This window comes from Hippoglossus stenolepis, chromosome 10, assembly GCF_022539355.2.
Source record: "Hippoglossus stenolepis isolate QCI-W04-F060 chromosome 10, HSTE1.2, whole genome shotgun sequence".
In the NCBI taxonomy this organism is placed as follows: domain Eukaryota; kingdom Metazoa; phylum Chordata; class Actinopteri; order Pleuronectiformes; family Pleuronectidae; genus Hippoglossus; species Hippoglossus stenolepis.
The window spans coordinates 4,201,409-4,219,286 of NC_061492.1; the positions used below are offsets into that span (position 1 = coordinate 4,201,409).

At 45.4% G+C, this 17,878-nt stretch overlaps 2 protein-coding genes across 2 annotated transcripts; both read right to left on the reverse strand.

Moving 5' to 3' along the window:
- Positions 1 to 2,349: 2,349 nt before the first annotated feature.
- On the reverse strand, positions 2,350 to 13,434 carry si:ch211-168d23.3 (BRD4-interacting chromatin-remodeling complex-associated protein). Its single transcript, XM_035167898.2, has 14 exons — positions 13,188 to 13,434; positions 12,157 to 12,333; positions 11,438 to 11,483; positions 11,243 to 11,285; positions 11,001 to 11,066; positions 9,300 to 10,817; positions 8,368 to 8,601; positions 7,542 to 8,124; positions 7,248 to 7,390; positions 6,871 to 6,932; positions 6,062 to 6,210; positions 5,419 to 5,513; positions 5,139 to 5,241; positions 2,350 to 4,108 (listed from the first exon to the last, which is right to left on the reverse strand). The coding sequence occupies exons 3-14, from the start codon at positions 11,476 to 11,478 to the stop codon at positions 3,384 to 3,386; spliced, it is 3,762 nt and encodes a 1,253-aa protein (XP_035023789.2). The 5' UTR covers positions 11,479 to 11,483; positions 12,157 to 12,333; positions 13,188 to 13,434; the 3' UTR covers positions 2,350 to 3,383.
- Positions 13,435 to 14,261: 827 nt separating this feature from the next.
- On the reverse strand, positions 14,262 to 17,375 carry LOC118116314 (enhancer of rudimentary homolog). The gene is made up of 4 exons (XM_035167906.2): positions 17,245 to 17,375; positions 16,074 to 16,161; positions 15,392 to 15,512; positions 14,262 to 14,549 (listed from the first exon to the last, which is right to left on the reverse strand). Exons 1-4 carry the CDS (start codon positions 17,245 to 17,247, stop codon positions 14,447 to 14,449), a joined length of 315 nt encoding a protein of 104 aa, XP_035023797.1. The 5' UTR covers positions 17,248 to 17,375; the 3' UTR covers positions 14,262 to 14,446.
- Between the last annotated feature and the right edge of the window lie 503 nt (positions 17,376 to 17,878).

The window sequence follows — 17,878 nt, forward strand, 5'->3', positions numbered from 1 at the left end:
TTGCCGGCGCTCAAATCTTCACACATGCGACAGACTCACAGATAGTTTTAGATATTTTTTTTATTTCTTACAAAATCACAGTTTAATAAATAGTCTGTAAAAATGAGTACAAAAGTGTTTTTTCTTAACATTTCATATATGAATCACTCGTGACTTTCAGGTCAAAGGAGTCTTTCGTTGGATTTTTTTTTTTTTTTCTTTTTCTTGTCAGGAATGACTTTTTACAATCTAGTTTTGCTGAATTAAGGCCTCTTGATTTTGGCATCAGAACAATCTGTCAGTCAAATGTTTTGTATCTGAAGTTGAATTAGTGTTGAATCGGCGTAAGAGTTCTGAGCTCCCCTGGTTTCACAGTTCAGTCAGAAAAATAAAAGCACATTTACAAATAAATAACAAAGTGGCTCGACATGCAGATGGAATTCATCCCTTGGCTCCACGATGCTGACAGAAGCATGTTCCTTAATGGTCAGTGTCGGACACTGCGGACATGAACACGACAGTAACAATGGCACATGAGGCTTCTTCAGTGAAGGGGATTCCATCAAAGTTCGCTTGAGAATTTATTTTTCTTTTCTTTCTTTATCATTAAACAAGATTTTTTTCTTTTTGGCAAACCTTTGGAAGTGCTGCGTAAAAAATAAACAAGTAAAAGTTTGTGGAATTCCCCTCGTTTTCTTTTTCTTCAGCGGTGACGAGGAGTGCACTCCCGTGTGGTGAGAGACACTCTGACATCTTTACTGCATTACAGCGAAACCTCCGAGGGCGGAAACACACGTCGGGTTTCATCTGGCTGGAGATTCTCACATTTCTGGACAAATTGGGGAAATGTGCTAATTTGTGTCCTTACTGAGATGTGGAGGAGAAAGTCGGTACTAATGTCTGTTTGGTGAATATGACGCCACAGCCAGCAGCTAGTTAGCTTAGCATAAAGACTAGAAACAGGGTGAAACAGCTCGTCTGGTTTTATCCAACGGTCAAATTCTGACTAATTGGTATAAAACCAGAGCTACGGATGGTTTCTGTCGTCACATCCGACAAAAACTTCCTCCTGCAATGTTTCGACCACTCGGGGCGGAAATTAACTTTTCTCATTGCCAAGAAGCTGTTTCCATCACTGCGTATAATCCATACTGTGTAAATGAAGATGGACGAAGCAGCTCCTCTTCCTCCCACTTCCTAAAAATAACAAAAACCATCTTTGAGAAAAAATTACTTAACGTGCACTTTTTGGGAAGCTGTCCATCTTTAAATATTCTCAAATTCTCATGCTAAGCTAAGCTAACTGTAGCTTTACACTGGCTCCTCCACGCAGACATTAGTGATGTGAATCTTCTCCTTTAACCCTGAAAGAATAAATAACTGCATTTTTCCCAAAAAAACATCCAATTATTCCCTCGTGAATCCTCGAGTGTGTGTTTCCACCCAAACTACTGCGGAGTGTTTCAACACTAAATTACTGCATATTATAAACTCCTTTTGTTCGTTCCAACAAAAAGACAATTTCACATATAAAAACAGAACATTTTAAGAAAATGAAAAGTCCTGTTTGATTTCATCCCACGTCTGTTTCTTTTCTTTTCTGAAGGGACAGGCAACTTTCACATTTCTGAACACCAGATGTAACAGGTTTTAAAAACTCACTCATCACTTATCTCTTCTTCTTCTTCAGATTCCATTTCCTTAAAGGTATGAATGAATTAAAGGCATATTCATAACGTTTTTTTCCTAAATTGCGAGTTCCAACCTCGACCCCTCGTGGAATCTCCAAGAGCGGAAACTCTGAAAGTTCAACTTGTTTTTACAAAAGTTAAACACGTTTTTGCAGATTTGAAATTTCGACCTACAAATGACCTCAACTCTCTCCTACGAATTTCACACGGACAGAATTCACATTTTCACTCAGACCAATAAGATTGTCACATTAACATAAGACGCCGCAAAAAAAGAAAATGGTACATATTGCTCCAGAACGGCTGCGTGAACTTAAATCTTCGGCTTCGCTCAGCGGGCTACGGACCAATAACTCATGAAGAAAGGGGAAACCTGGAAATGTGGGAACGTGAAAGCGGATGATTCCTCTAGTTTTTTTGGTCAAAGGCTGTTTGATGATGCAGAGGCTCAGGTTCTGTACAGTGTCGAGGAAAAACAGCTTTTCTCTCGCGAACTGGACGTTTTGTTTCATGGTCATCTCGCCGCTAAGTGACCATCGAGCCCTTAAAACATGTTAGAAACACAACTTCTAAACTACACGGGCGTCGATGATGAAATCAGCTTCATTCATTCCTCTTTTCTTTTTTTTGTCCTATGACGACGATAAGCAAAACAGGCAAAGATCTCCCTCCTCTCCCTCCTCTCCCTCCTCTTCCTCCTCTCCCTCCTCTTCACTGCACCACCCCTGCTCCAAACAACCCCAACTCATTATTGCTTGCATGTAAATACACACAGAATGGGAGACGACTCTTGTCTCTGAACACACACAAAACTATTTCACAGTCAGACTCGAGCGTGATCGACGGCACGGGTCCGAAAGAAAAGAAGAAGAAACAACGACTGCCTATAACTCTTTCTCTTTCTTTTTTCCGTCCTGTGCTCCCTCGGGTTCTTTCTGCTCGGACAAAGACACACTCCAGTTTGTGGGAAGAGACACAACATGGACGTTTGCTGGTGTATTCAGGATGTAGCAAGTCACAGATTCTTTGGAGTTTCATTCGTTAAGCCGAGACGATGGAGCCTGCGGGATTCTCGTGTAGCGTCCCGTCGCAGGATGCTATGTTTCACACACACTTTACATCCACGCAAATTATTCCCAAATGTGGACACACACACACACACACACTTGTCTCACACACACACACACGCTGCCTTTCTCAATGCAACTCATCTGAAAACACAGTTGGCACAGATTATCAAAATAAATACCCTGGAAGCTTGGCACTATGCAAAAGAAACCACATTTTTTTCTGAAAGAAATCTTATAAAAAACTATTGAATAATCTCAGTCTACTCCACGTTTCCGTTAGCCTCACTATTACTTATATACTATATGCTGATGAAGGTTACACCAGTGTCGTAAACCTCTGGATGACTTAACTACCACTGAAACAATATAGCTCCTATTCAAATAGATTTTTTTCCACAAACGTACATCAAAATGAAGTATCTAACATCTGTCCGGCTGTAGATAGTGCTGCTGTCTGCATCTCTTCATAGTGCCTCTGTAGTTTTTTTCCTCCTCCCTCTTTCTTTAAAACAATCAGTTCCTTTTAAAGTAAAATCTGAAACCCAGAATCAAAACCTCTTTCGGTTCTGGGGAACAGACGAGTGCACTTCCCTTTGTCCCGCCTCAGACGGATGTTTGTGGACATCTGTCAGGACACGTTACCTCACAGGTGTCCCTCCAGGATGCTGGTGACAGCCTGGTCCAGGGGCGGCCCTGACGGGGCCCTGGTCGGGGCTGCAGAGGGGCCCTGCAGGCGCTGCAGCTCCAGGATGCTGTCGATGGCGCTCTGTAGATGTTCGCTGAGCATGTTGTCCTCTTGGAGGGGCGGAGGCGGCGGACTCAGCCGCGGCTCCGGCTGAGGCGTCGCCTCCAGCCTGTAACATTTCAGTTTTGGGGCACTGACATCTCTGGGAGGCAACTCGAAGCAAGCCGCCTGTGGCTCTGGCATAGAAAGAGGATGTGGGGCTTTTATTTTGGGATTGGGTGCAGTCTGTGGGACTTCCTGTGCAGTGTCGCTCTGCAGAGCCCCGTTGACGACCTCCTCCTCGTGCTGGGGGCGGGGGGCTGCTCCGTTGGGCGCCTGCTGACAGTGGCGTTCGTTCACGGCTCCACCGCCGTTGGTCAGCTGCCCCGTGTGGTCCCTCTTGAGTCCGGGGTCGCAGGCCGAGTTGTGGACCACCTTGCGGGAGCCCGACTCCTGCTTGATGGTGAGTCTGAGGGCGCCGCGGGAGCTGGAGCGGTACGTCTTCAGGCCCGGGGGCCGGTCAGAGAGTCTGGTCCAGGCCGGGGGGGAGGAGGGGCTGCCGGAGGAGAGCGGGTGGGAGGGGCCGGAGGGGGGGGCTTCATGAGGGGAAGACGCTGATGTAGTCAAGGCCATCATGAACGACTCTGGAGGAAACAAGTGAAGTCAGAGGTTCCACAGCATCAGGTCTGGATCTTTACTCAGGTTTTATTCTAGACATGCAGATTGTTTGGTTTCCAGTTGCTCGTGTTTGCTCGTGTTTGTTCTAAATAATTGACCTCATTACTCTTCTTTTGATTTTATTTGTTTTATACGTTTTCTTGTGTTGCTTTGTCTGACTTTTGTTTTTGTAAGCGTTTTACATTTATATGCTTTTATTGTGAAGTACTTTGTAACCTTTGTTCTGTCGTGTAAAATAATTATAAAGATTTGACGTCTTATAATTTTTCATGTTTTCACCCCCTTGTGATTCTGAATTTGGTTGAAATGACACTTAACATTTTAAGTGGAACTTTCCAAATATATCAAATATGTGTTTTTAATTAGAGAGAAATGTGTTTAAAATATGAAAAATGCTGTTGAAGAAAACAAGTAAAATTGTTTTAACTTGACGTTGAAGCTGCTTTAAAGTAAATTGAAGGAGAATTTGTGGAATTTGTATGTGATCTTTAGTTTTTTAATGAATATGTAACATCTGTGCAGTGATTAAGGATGAAATCCCATTAGGAGCCGTGTTGATAAATGCAAACTGTCTATGAGTTACAAATAATTGATCAATTATTGGGTTATAATTTATTCCCATTATTATTATTATTATTATTCATAAGTCCCAGAGTCCAGCAGTTTCAAGAGCCCCCTCCTCTAACTTTAATTAACATTAACAGTTCTGCTTTAATCAGCTCTTCACTTCTCACGTCTCACTTTTCTTTCTCAGCGTGACCTTGCTCCACTTTGACGCAGCTTAATTACACCTTCACACCTGGGAGCTGCTCTGGAGCAGTTATGGAGGTTAAGTGTTTCGCTCAGAGGCGCCGCTAAATTAGTAATTCACTCCCCCCCCCCCACGTCCAGAGTCTCAGGGCCTGGGATTTGAACCAACATCTTTCTTATCGAAAACAGACAGTGCAGCAGTAATGAAGTAGGTGGAGATGACGGACCCCCTGCTGGGACACTGACCTGGGTCTCTGCGGGCTCTGCGTCTGTCCTCGGCTAAAGCGAATCGCTCGGCCTGAAGGAAGAGACGCTCCAGCATCACCATCTCCGCTGAGGGACTCTCCTGCTGCGGAGAACAAGTCAAACCCCATCACACAAACATCTGGACATTAGAAATAAAGAGTGAGACTATTGTACATTTAACTCACTACTTTATTGAGTTTTGTTACAGATAATGTGGAGAAACGTTAGATATTTTTGATGTGGGATTGATCGTATGAACACAATGAACAACATGTCTCACCTGAGTTTCTCTGACCAGTAGCTGCCTGTATTTGTTGATCATGTCCTTGGTGCGTTTCAGCAGGAAACCGGACACAGAGTCAAACTCCTGGTCCACTGAGGAGAGAGAAACCATCATCCATCATTAATCACTATCATGTTAATGATATAATCAAACCCTGAAGTGAGACTGAAACATTACAGAGCTCTCAGGATTCATTCATTACTGCCGTGGCCTTCGTATAAAGTCTGTGACCCTGGTCATCTTAAACCAATATGAGTTTTTGGAAGCTGATTTTCAGACGAGCACTGAACTCTGGATCCTGCTGGAGGGACGGGACATGGGCCAAGAAGGAACCCATCACATTCTGGTGTGGATCCAGACGTTCTTTATCACTTTCATTCATTTTCACCAATTTAACTACGAGGGTGTAAAGAGCAGAGGCGGATACTTAGATGCAAAGTGTTTCCATAGACAACCAGTGTTTTATATGTATTTTTGATGAGTCAATTTAACCTGGTTGTGTTTCTCTGTTTAGGGACATGATCGTATATTCGAGGTGGAAACCAGACGTCTTCTGTGTCAGCAGGTTAAAACCGGTTCAAACTGTTCTACCAGCCGCCGTCCCGTTTGTGTCCACGTCTCCAGCCTCAGCCTCACTCACCTAAACCGAAGTCGCTCTGGGTCGGCAGGTGACCGGCACACGCGTGGTACGGCAGCAGGCGTCTGACGGCGTCCTTCAGCGTGGAAAAGGCCGGGCCGGTGAACGGGTGCTGAACTTCTGCGTGGTCCGAACACAGCTGCTGCTGGAACCTGAAGGACGCAGGGAGGAGACTGAGCGAGCCGGGGACCACGACTGGTAAACAGACAGGAGGATTTCACACAAACACATTTACCTACTGACTACTCAGGTGAAGTTTTTAGTTAGTGGATCAATCCTCAGTTTCTTCTACATGTTATTATGATGTGATTCATGTCAGTAGGTTTGTATGGTTCGTATCAACCTACTGACATGTACTGACCTCTGTCTCTATACCTCTGCAGTACAGACAGGTCCCCCCCAATCTATCGGAGTAAATGGTCTGGATACGTGTTGAGATTCCTCTTATTTTGGTATCTTAGTTTACATTACTATGATTTGGATATTATGTGCATTTGATTAGTATTTTTATGTTTCTTTAAATACTTGAGGTGTCTTCAAATGCATATGTGATAGCTGCCATTGATTCTTTATATTTCTTATCATATTCTCATGTTCCAGCTAATTATTCCATGACATCTATTTCAAATTCATGGCAGGAAACAAGGACTGTGGTGAGTTTGAGAGGTTTCTCTTTCTAAACCTCTGTGACGTTATGAATGACGGTGGTTTGGATCGTCTCCAGCTCCCCCTGCGACCCTCACAGGACGAACAGGAGACATAACGGATGGACAGGAGGACGGACGGATCTCAGGTTGACTTTCATCTCCTACCTGTGCCGGCGTATTGCTGGTGTGATCCTGTCCTCTCTCTGCTGCTCCAGACAAACTGCCAGCTGGCACACACATCACATTTCAGATCAGATCACAAGACGCAGACAGGCCGACATTTTCAAGTCATTAATATTAAATGTTTTGCGTTTAACGGTGAATAATCACAGAGGGATTTCTCTGGAGCAAATTCAGCTAAACACAGAGAAGATTTGATATAGAATCTTAAATACTAAAAACATAAGAGATATAATATGATTAAAGATTAAACTCAATCAGTATATATCAGCTTTTCACTATTTTCTGACATTATATTGATAGTATGATATAATTATGATACAAACTGATATAAAATTGGATTCATATGAGTCTTTTCCCACCTTGGTGCCTGTCTGCTGGCTCGTCTGCACGGGGCCCCACTCCCTGGGAGCCGGGGGCCCGTGAACATCCTGGGCTGCAGGAGAGCGTAGATGGACATCGAGAGTAAACGCTTTACTCTCCACGGCCAAGGCAGCTGTCGGCTCTGATAAAGTGACAGTGATGACAGATGTGACGATGATGATGATGATGATGATGATGATGATGATGATGATGATGATGATGATGATGATGATGATTAGAATCCCACAGAAAATGTCCTGGTTTTGAGCTGTTGGTTTTATGCTGAAACTCACTGTTTTGTGTTTGCTGTTGCACAGCGGAGTCGTCTCCTCCTTTGGAGAGACGAGCAGCTGCGGGATCAGGCTGCTGCTGAGGCACCGGGACGCTGACCAGCACAGGGGAGGAGGAGGAGCTGCTGTGGGCTGGAGTGTGGCTCGAGGACCGGGGCTGGGGAACCGACGACTGGAGCTGCACCTGGTTCTGGATGAATAAGGCCTGTGAGACCTGGAGCTGAAGCGGGACCTGGTACTGGGCTTGGGGCTCGATGAGGGTCTGTGGAGCCGACCTCTCAGGTGCAGGCGGAGTCATCTGAGCTCCAGCTGGAGGGGAGAACGCTGCCGGAGCTGTTCTCCCTGTGTCCTGAGGGAGGTGGGGAGGGGAGGAGCAGAGCAGCGGTGTGTCCTCAGGATCCGAGCTGAGCGGAGAAGCCTCCACACACTGGTCAGATGTCACGTTGTGGGGGTCCGGATCTGGGACTGAGTGGGTCTGAGGTTGGGTCTCTCTCTCGTTGGCCACGGGGGAGGAGAGAGTCTCCATCGGCACCACTGGCAGCGCTCCAACCAGCAAATCAGAGGTGATGGGAGAGTTAAGTGCTTGCTGTGGTGGAGATGAAGAGAAAAGGATGATTTTTGTTGATCCAGCCACAAACAACATATGTTTTATTGGAGGTGCAAGTTGTTTTTCAACCTTTTGACAGAAGCAGGGTCATATAAATAGAATATAATTCCACTAATAGTCAATAAACCACTAATACTACTAAACCTGAGAAGCACAGTCACACAAACACACACACACTGTAAACTACCTTTACATAGAACACGAACTTGCTGAATCTCTGACCTGTTGCAGATGTTGCATAAAGGCCTGGTTCTGGCTCATGGACTGGGCCACCTCCTCCACTACTTGGGTCATGTCCGCTGGAGGCATCAGTAGTTTGGGCATCTCTGCAGCTGGATTGGGGGCCAGAGGTGGTTCAGGAGGAGGCTGCAGGACGGTGACAACAGGAGGAGAGGGGGCCTGCGGCCCTGCAGAGGGGGCCTGCACGGAGATGTGCTGGAGCACGTGTCCGTAGGGCTGCAGAGGGAGGAACCACACTTAGATGGACTGAAACCATCAGAAATCAGACTCTAAAACAGACCAGTATACTTTGATGAAGTGGTGTAAAGTCAGGTCATCACGTGTCCTCATCAAAATACATATCGTGACATTTCAGAGCGAGTGCAGATTGCGTCCATTAACCTCATTTATGTACAGGAAGAAAACTAACCCATAGCAGACTAGCTTGTAAAAGTTCACCATCATTTTGTTAACTTCAAGTGCGTGGATTTGAAAAGTTCCTTTTCAGAAATCAGAGTTTTAAACTTTGGAAAACCACCAGTGCAGTCGTTTAGATTAATGTTCATACAGAGAATATACTATTCATGGTTGTAGTTGTTGTTATTGTGGGCAAATCAATGAGCAGCACTGGATTTGAGGGTTTGTGCATTAATCTGATGACGCATCTGTTCGTCAGGTATTTAATTCACTGCATTAACAAGAGACATCAGCATATCTGATCTATTTTGAAAAGGTCTATGTGCTTTTCTAGTTTTCACGACCACTCAAAGTGCTTTACAGAACATTCTACTGTCACACATTCATACAGTGCATCTATGGGCAGCACCTTTGGTTCAGTATCTTGCCCAAGGACATACATATGTCCAGTAAATCTACTATCAAATCCAACATGCCACGATAGAGGCTTTCCTCTTGATGCAGAGGTGGTAACTCACCTGCGGCAGTTGGTGGAAAGTCTCCTCTGAGCGGCTCCTCTCCTCTTGAACAGTTCTCTCCGGCAGCAGCACCACAGACGCCTGCTGGAGGCTGAGCTGTCCCTCCGCCACCCCCGCCTGAGGAGCCGGGGCCTGGGCAGCGAAAGGCAGCCCCTGAACCACCGAGGGCCCGTTGACGATCGAGATGGAAGTGAGATCCGGGGAAAGCACCCCCGAACTGTTGATCAAGGTTATGTGGTTTCCAAGAGCGGGACTGTGGACCAGGGTGGCGCGCTGCCCCTGCCCCCCTGCAGTGTAGGCTCCAGCCAGCTGTGCCGGCATCTGGAAGACAGTGGGGGGTGCTGACTGTAGATGCAAGGGTCCTGAAAGCACCGTGGCCTGGCGGAGCGCGAGCTGCCCTGTGGGGGTGGTGAAGACGGGGCTGAAGTTCAGCTGTCTCTGGGGCACAGTAAGGATCTGAGAGCCGTCTACGAGCTGCCCAGTGGCCGATGGGCCCTGGTGACTGGGAGTCAGCAGCGTTCGAGCCCCACTGGCAGGCTGGGAGATTGTGACGGGGGACTGGCCTGGAAGAAGGAACTGGTTTTGGCCCTGGAAGAGTCCCTGAGGCTGGAGCACGAAGGAGCCGCCCTGGTTGACTAACTGCAGGCTGACTGGTTTGGGGAGCTGCTGGCTGGGCTGTGGCTGTGGGCCTGTGGGCTTTTGGCCTGGAGTTTGGGACAGTAAAATATTTGGTGAGCCAGTCCCAGGGACGAATGTAAGACCCGGTGTGGGTTTATGCCCAGAAGGCTTGGGGCTAATTTGAACCAGTCTGGGCTGAATGCTGATGGGGAGCTTGGGCTGGATGTGGAGAGGGGCCCTCTGCAGCACAATCCCCGGTGCTGCCGCTGTGGCTCTCAGGGACGGAGTGATGAAAGGACGACTGGTCAAACTGGGAACAGCCTTGTGGATGATCATACTGGAGGCCTGGGCGGGACTCAGAGAGAAGGAGGTCTCTGGAGAAGGAGCCGGGAACACGTTTCCAGGCAGGAGCCCCATCAGCTGAGGCGGTGCAGCCGGTTTTAGAGAGGGGCAGCCAGGCCCGACAGCCAGGAGCGAGGGCTGGGGAGGCTCCACTGCTGCCTGGGTGTCTCTGGGCAACGCCGGGGTGACGGGCAAGGTCACGGACTTGGTTAGGAATGGTGCGGTGGGAGGAGAGAGGAGAGGAGCGGGTGAGTAGAGGGAGAGACTGTCCCCGGTATGGGCCAGACCTGCCTCCAGAGCCATGGTCTGCTCGGTGATGTCAGCCTCCTGCAGGCTCTGCTGCAGGATGTCACACGCCACCTCCGCCTCCTCCACCTCCGGCACTTCTCCCTTCTTCGCCTCACATCCACCCTCCACAGGCTGCCCACCCTGCACCACCTGCAGGTCTTCACCCTCCGGCGATGACAGGAGAGCCTCCTCCAGGAAGGACAGGTCCACGCACCCGGGGGGAGGCGTGTCTGGGGAATCACTGCCATCTCCCAGCAGAGAGACGGGGCTCTGGGGGAGAGAGACAGCGGGAGACGGGGCGAGGGGAGCAGAGTGGAAAGCAGGGGAGAATTGTGTGATTAGCAGGAGTTAACAGGAAAAGCAGTTTCAGGCACAGACACAGAGAAAAACGAATCCTCGTGGGGGAAAGTGTTGGTTGTTGTGACGCTGCCGGCGGCGGATCCAGACACTCACCGGGGCGTCTGCGAAGAGGGAGGTCTCCCCAGAGGAGGAGTTAATGAGCAGGTCCTCAGTCGGCAGCTGGTGGGATGAAATCACACGATTTTGGGTTGGGCACAGTCGTACTTCATGAATTCAGTATTACGCTACAACTGTCTTTCCTCCACATCTCCCACAAGAACATGTGCCAAGAAATAGTTTCAACTCAAACGTTTCATATGAACTTTGGATTTCTTTCTCTGGACGACGTCTGTTACCTCATTGGTCCCATGAAGGAAGTCGTTCAGGGCTTGGGGGTCACTGAGAAGACGAGGAGAGGAAGATGAATATTTGGTGAAATGACAAAGAAAGTTGCAAAATGAGAAAAAACTTAAATGTAAACAAACCTTTTCCCTTCAATGTATTTTACTTCTATTTAATTATCTGTAGAGTTGTGTTTAATCCAAACTCACCACAAAACATCAAGTAGACAAGTCCCATCTTCATCCTCCATGTCAACTGAAGGGAAGAGGAGGACAAATATTTATAAAAGGAGATTTAATCAGCGAGTAAAAAGCAACTTATTCCCAATATCTCTGTTTTTATGACTCCAACCGGTCGTTATCTTCATCATCGATACGTCTCCAGGTAACTTTTTACTCCGTAGATTCTCTAAAGTCTCTACTCACACGCAGAGAAATATCTTGAAAATAATGTTTGAGTTCTGATAATCAGCTTCTTCCTTTAAGATCCTCTTCATACATATCAGACTGAAGAAAGCCTGTTCTGTCACAGCCTGGAATATATATATACTGTATATTTCTTTGCTTTTTATTATAATGTGAGGAACCCTGAACTGATCTTTTTAATCAAATCTATACACAAATCTTTACTTAAATGTTTGACATAGAAAAGATCAAATAGTAGAATGCACATAATAACTTTAACATAACATCTGTTTGATTAAAAGGCTGAAAACACCTGCTGACGCTGAGGTTCACAACTGAAGATTCGTCCCCCAGCATTTTTGGTTTGTGACCCTTTAAAATAAAGGTTGTGGCATCAAGAGTGTGTTTTAAATGGTTTTAGAGGCCTGGAGAGGTAAAGGCACATTGAGAGGAGAGTAATGTCTCGTGACCTCTCACATCTGCTTTGACCCCAGGTCGGGGGTCCCACACACTCCACAACATACTTCATATGTGAGAGGCCCCATACAGAGCGGTCGAGCTGAGTTCTGGTGGAGGCCTCATGGGAAGTCGTGGCCGGGCTTCGGTGCGTGGAGGCGGCGGGGAGCCAGGCCGAGGCGGCGGGACGGAGACGGGTCCTCCTCCCTGTGGTGGGGCATCGCTGCGTCCTCACTGTGGAGAGGCTGGACGAGAGGACACACACACACACACACATGTCATCAGGTCACTTGAGGTTAGCAGAAGCCAGAACACATCACATCACTATGGGGTTCGTGGGGTTTCTGCTGTGGTTCGGTTGCAGACGTCTGAGCGGACGTCTCCCATCATTGCATCATCATCATCATCATCTCTCTCTTTTTTTGGGATGTATTGATTATGCCTGAGGCTGATGAGGAAAATGGAAGCTATTGTTGTGTCTCTCACAGACATGAGAGGCGACTCAGCTGTGAAGAGACGACTCCCCCTGCTCCTGGGAGGTGACTGCTCCTCTCCTCATGGCTGGATGATGATAAAACACACAATGTGGAGAAGCTGGAGCCCGGTGTAAGGTACCACACACACACACACACACACACACACACACACACACAGACACACACACAGGAGACAAACCTCTCTGACACATTTCTGTTTACAACACGACCACCGCATTATCAGCCTCCAGGTTCCGCATCGCCCAATGAAATCCACGCACACGACCCTCACGCAAACCTGCAGCCGAGCCTCATGCAACAACAGCATCCAGCGACGCATCTGCAGGTTACGTAAGGTGAATGTGCGTCCATGTGAAATGAATGTGCCAAACGGTGCAGGACGCGGAGCCGCTGCTGCTCAGACTCCGTTTATTTCTAATGAGAATAATGTCATGTCTCAGGGTGGGAGCGCGGCAGCGGCTGTAAAAACCACATCTCGGTAACAAAAGGTGCCTTGTGTTGAATTTCAGCTCCACACAACCGAGTGGCTCCTTCGCCGATGAGCCGCGAGAGTAAATCCCGCAGAAAATCAACAACCGAGAGGAGGAGGAGAGAAAACTCACCCCTTCTTTGTGGTTTATTGTCCTGTCAAGCGGGGCCTCTGCGCCATCGATTCTCACTCAGCGGTCCTTTCAGATGCTAAGAGGAGGAGGAGGATGGGGCAGGGTGGGCTGGAGGAGGAGGGGAGCAGAGGATGGGTAGGTGGGGGTGTGAGAAACACACTGATCACAACACAAAGGTGGAGGAATCAAAAAAAAAAAAGAACTGGGTTACAACCGAGGAGGAGGAGGAGAGGAGGAGGAGTGTGGCCGCCTCCTGCGCCCCGTCAGCCGGCACACGCGTCAAATGTCCCCGCGCCGACCCAGTGCGGAACTCCTCCGTCCCGGTGATACACGTGCTCTTCCACATGGAGGGTATTGATTTTCATTTGTCTCCATTCAAAAAAATACCAAAATCAATTTAATGTCAAATCAATATTTCCAGACTGTGTCCAAAAGGAGGAGGGAGAATTACATCTTCACGGTTTTATTCCCATTTAAGAGATGAAGATGGGGAAAAACACAAAGACATGAGGGATAAATAAAACCAGTAAAGAGAAACAGACTGGGAAATCAAATAAAAATGATCACAGAGCAAAAACACAAACCAAAAAAGAAGAGAAGACATGGTTTTAATCTTAATCTCATGGTCCAACTGTTTCTTAAATCCAGGGAAATAAATCCAGGCACTTAAAAAAGAAAAACTCTTAGATGCACTTTTCTGAAATCAGACAGAAGAGAAGTGGCAGAAGGAAAAACAAGACAATAAAAAGAGACAAGAAAGTAAACCAGTGGAAGAACAATTACATCATCATAAAGATATTAATGGTAAAAGAAATTTAATAGAGATTTATTTGCTTGTATTGAACATAAAAAGTTCATAAACATGTGCACAACTGTCATCATTCATTTAAAGGTTTCTGCAGTCGACACCAGAATGTGGAAGAGTAAGAAAAGATGAGAACAAAGGAATAAAAGACAAAAAAAAAGTGTTTATTTGAAAAGAAGGAAAAACTAAATGAAAGGAAAGAGCCAGAAAATTGTTCAACACAAGATGGAAAAGCTGAGGATAAAAAAGAAAGAAACTTCCGAGACTTATTTAAAATGAAATCTTTATTAATAAGTCAAACATTAAGATAGAAAATACACCTCCTCTCCAGGAAGAAAAAAAAAATATTTTCAAAAATAAGTTCGGTCAAACTTTGTCAACACAAGTTACACAGTAAAAATAACACTAAACCCCCCTACACAACCCCCTTCTCCCGGACTCTCCAGCCGTTCCTTCACTTGGTCGCCTGCTGGGCCTGACGGCGAAGCAGCACATAGATCTTCTCCTTGATCCAGTCCTTGTTGTACGGCTGGTACGTCTGCGTGTCGGTTCGATACCTGAGGCACAGAAATCATCTGTATTCACTTTTTCAAAAGACAAATCTCTGCACAGAAGACGTAAAGCACTGAATCTAACGGGACACGTTTCCACACGAGCTCTCCGACTTGTCCTCTCTGTGAGGTCAGACATTATGTGCAGCTACACAGACGGAGAGAGAGAGAAGCACCACAGCAGCTGCTTGAGATGGTGTTTCGCCAAAGGGCACCATGGCAGAGTGTTGTACACACAGGGGTCTGAACCTCCCACGAGAAGCCAACAAAGACGAACCGTCACAGCTTCAGGCTCAGTGAGCTTCCTCTGCTGTACTTGTATACTGTGTTCAGATCATAGATTGCCAATCGCCCCCTGGTGGCTGTCTGCAGTGTAGGTCATAAACCAGACCTCCTCCATGTTAGCAGATGGGACACGGACCAAACTAAAAAGTCAAAGTACACGTCCCATTATATTGTTCTCAAAAGGTTTTTGTCACTTTAGTTTGATTGAGTTTTTGTGTTTCTCATCATTTTGGTTTTAACAAGTAATTTGATGCATCATGATTGACAGCTGAGACTGACTCACGATTGGTCGAGCCTATGTATGGGCCGGACCTCTCGATCGAAGATGGCAGCGTTCGTAAGTGGGGGATTTTTTGGTTCATGTCTGGATAGTGGGAGGAAGTGGAGATGTGTCGTCCATCTTTATCTACGGTCCGCTGTGTGTGTCGCTGGACACCTGACGAATCAGTCGAATCATGAACTAGTTTTAACAGCTCACGTGTTCTAAGTCAATGTGGAGGACCCCTGCAGGCTGGTTTATCACCAGCAGCTTTAATGGCCTGAATCCAGTCTCACAAACTTACACCAGACAGCTGAGGTCAGCCAGGTCGTCGATGAAGTCGAACAGCTGGCTGATGTCGTACGTTATCGACGGACTGTTGGGGTTCATCCTCTTTAAATGCTCCTCGTACATCTTACAGACACCTGCAGGAGAGAGGACCTGTTAGTCGTCTACATCAGAGAAGATCACTGCCAGATAAATACTCAATTAATGTACTTATATCTGGATTAAAAAATCCAGATATAAAATTCTAAAATCAATATCGTGTGCAATATCATTTGCAGTATCCCATACTACTCCCAACTCACTGCCACTGTAGTATTAGTTTATCTTAATACACTTAATTATATATCATTACAATACACTTATATTTTAGACTGTTTTATTTATCTTTTCTGTATATTATTTTACTTTATATTGTTCTGTACTGTAATTTCAGAGCAAGCTGGCACAAGAACAAGTCTTATCTTATAGTTAAATTCTTTACGATCTAGTTAGCCCCTTAACTTAAATATCTATAATTGTATTTCAGTCAAGACAATAACGTGTCAATGAGAATAAGAAAGTGGTGAAATGGGATTTTTCCTACTTTAAAAAGATACAGTCTGAGTTGTATGAATGTGTGTTTAACTGGTGCATATCAACACGATTCACAGTGTTTCTGAAGAAGAAGAAGAAGAAGAACAATCCGTCCATCAGCTCACCTTCCATACACTCGTTGACTGACTCATAGTCAGCGTACGTCCTCCCCTCGGGCCTCTTGGTGGGCTGCACCAGCAGGATGGTGTGGGACTGGAGAACCAGACACATGCGGTTTAGACGGGGGTTCAACTATTCATCTCAACATTTACATATTCACAGTTGTACAGACTTTCGATTGTTACGTGTTAAAGATGTGAGACAGGAATAACAGCAGGTTATGAGTGAATTATCATCGCAAATAGTCTTATTGTCTTTAATTTGGTTAATTAATAAATCACTTTGCTCAATTTACACCAGAAATGTCCACAACTGTCTGTTTCCCTCTTTTAAAATGAGGATTTTCTATTTTTCTTGGTCGTGTGACGAGTTTAGACTGAAGACATCAAATCTCAGTCACTGTAAACAGCATCTTTAATACTTTTAAAAATCATTTATCTACAAAGTGATATTGGAAGATTCATTTATTAATACGTATTTTTTTAGTTGTCTGCAGTCTGTCATTAAAACGAAAATAACTTCACAAAGCAAACAGAGCTAAATCTTCCTGTATATGTATCAGCCAACACTAATTTAAGGATATGAACAGTAATATAAAGTATTAAAGTACTGTACTCACTGAACAACATGTATATTTCTTATGTATTTCCATTTCTGGACATTTTATACTTTTATATTTATACATTTAATGCTTTTAGATTCTTAAACGTGACAATTCGCTGCTTTCCCTCATTTTAAAACCACAGTAAACTCCTGAACTCTGGATGATTAATGGTTAATCACAACTTTCTCACATTTCACAAACCAAACAAACACAAAAAACGTGAAAATAATCACGAGTCGCAGCATTTTGAGGTTTTAAATCCACAACAACCAACAACAACACGTCAATATTGATAGTTGCAGTACAATATTACCCCGCAGTACTTTATTCTTTACACTATAAAACACAAGTACGTGTTCAGTAACTAGATAAATGACGGGAAGCGGCGCAGGAGTGTTTAGATTCTCGTGTTTGTGCGAGTGACGGGTTCGAGCCGCGGCTACATTCATGCTAACAGGGACGTTTCTGTCGTCACCGAACATTTCTCCTGCTGAGATGAACTCGACGAACACGTTTCACGGAACCGGACAAACTTCTGCTGGGTGAACGTCGAACCGTAAACACGCACTGACCATGTTCTCGAGTCGTTTCAGGTCGTTTCCGTGGATCTTTCTCGGGCTCCTCGTCTCAGCGGGTTGACCTCTGAACCAGGAAGTGGAAGGCTGACGCTGCGTTCAAGTAGCAGAGGCAGGATGGGACAGAAGAGCTTTTCCTCCAATCAGCAGCGTTCACTCCCCCAATGTCCAATCAAACTGTGAAACGATGTACACGCTCAGAATTATCTTATTTAATCATGTTTTATTCTATTCTGTTATTCTTGTATATTCTTTATTATCTTGTCGACCTCATTCTGATCTCTCTGCTGTAATTCAATCTAATATGTCTCATTAATTAAGTGTTTTCTATCATGTCAGAGTGAATACATCACATAACTAGAGAGTGACTTGATTGAATGATGTTAAACTTATACATTAATATACACATTAATCACATCATATATTTAATTAAATCACTTTTAAGATATTTGATTTATTCACACTATCTCAACACTTCATTAATGTGACCCTTCACATTTAACTTATGGAATAAAGTTATGTGGAAATTGAATATGTTCGTTCTGTATTTGCATGTGTTGTGACTTTTTGCAGTTTCTACATTTGCACGTGTTGTTAGTTTTTGCCACACGTTTATCCTCAAATTGAGGAA

Bases quoted from the DNA above. Each gene is read 5' to 3' on its own strand.
- LOC118116314 (XM_035167906.2), bottom strand. The intron at 15,513-16,073 runs GTGAGCTGATGG...TCTCTCCTGCAG, and splicing joins AGTCAACGAGTGTATGGAAG to GTGTCTGTAAGATGTACGAG. The intron at 14,550-15,391 runs GTAAGTTTGTGA...TCTGTGCCTCAG, and splicing joins GCTGACCTCAGCTGTCTGGT to GTATCGAACCGACACGCAGA.
- si:ch211-168d23.3 (XM_035167898.2), bottom strand. From the start codon at position 11,478: ATGGAGGATGAAGATGGGACTTGTCTACTTGATGTTTTGTG. The intron at 11,286-11,437 runs GTGAGTTTGGAT...TCGTCTTCTCAG, and splicing joins TGTCTACTTGATGTTTTGTG to TGACCCCCAAGCCCTGAACG. The intron at 5,514-6,061 runs GTGAGTGAGGCT...CTCTCTCCTCAG, and splicing joins CCAGAGCGACTTCGGTTTAG to TGGACCAGGAGTTTGACTCT.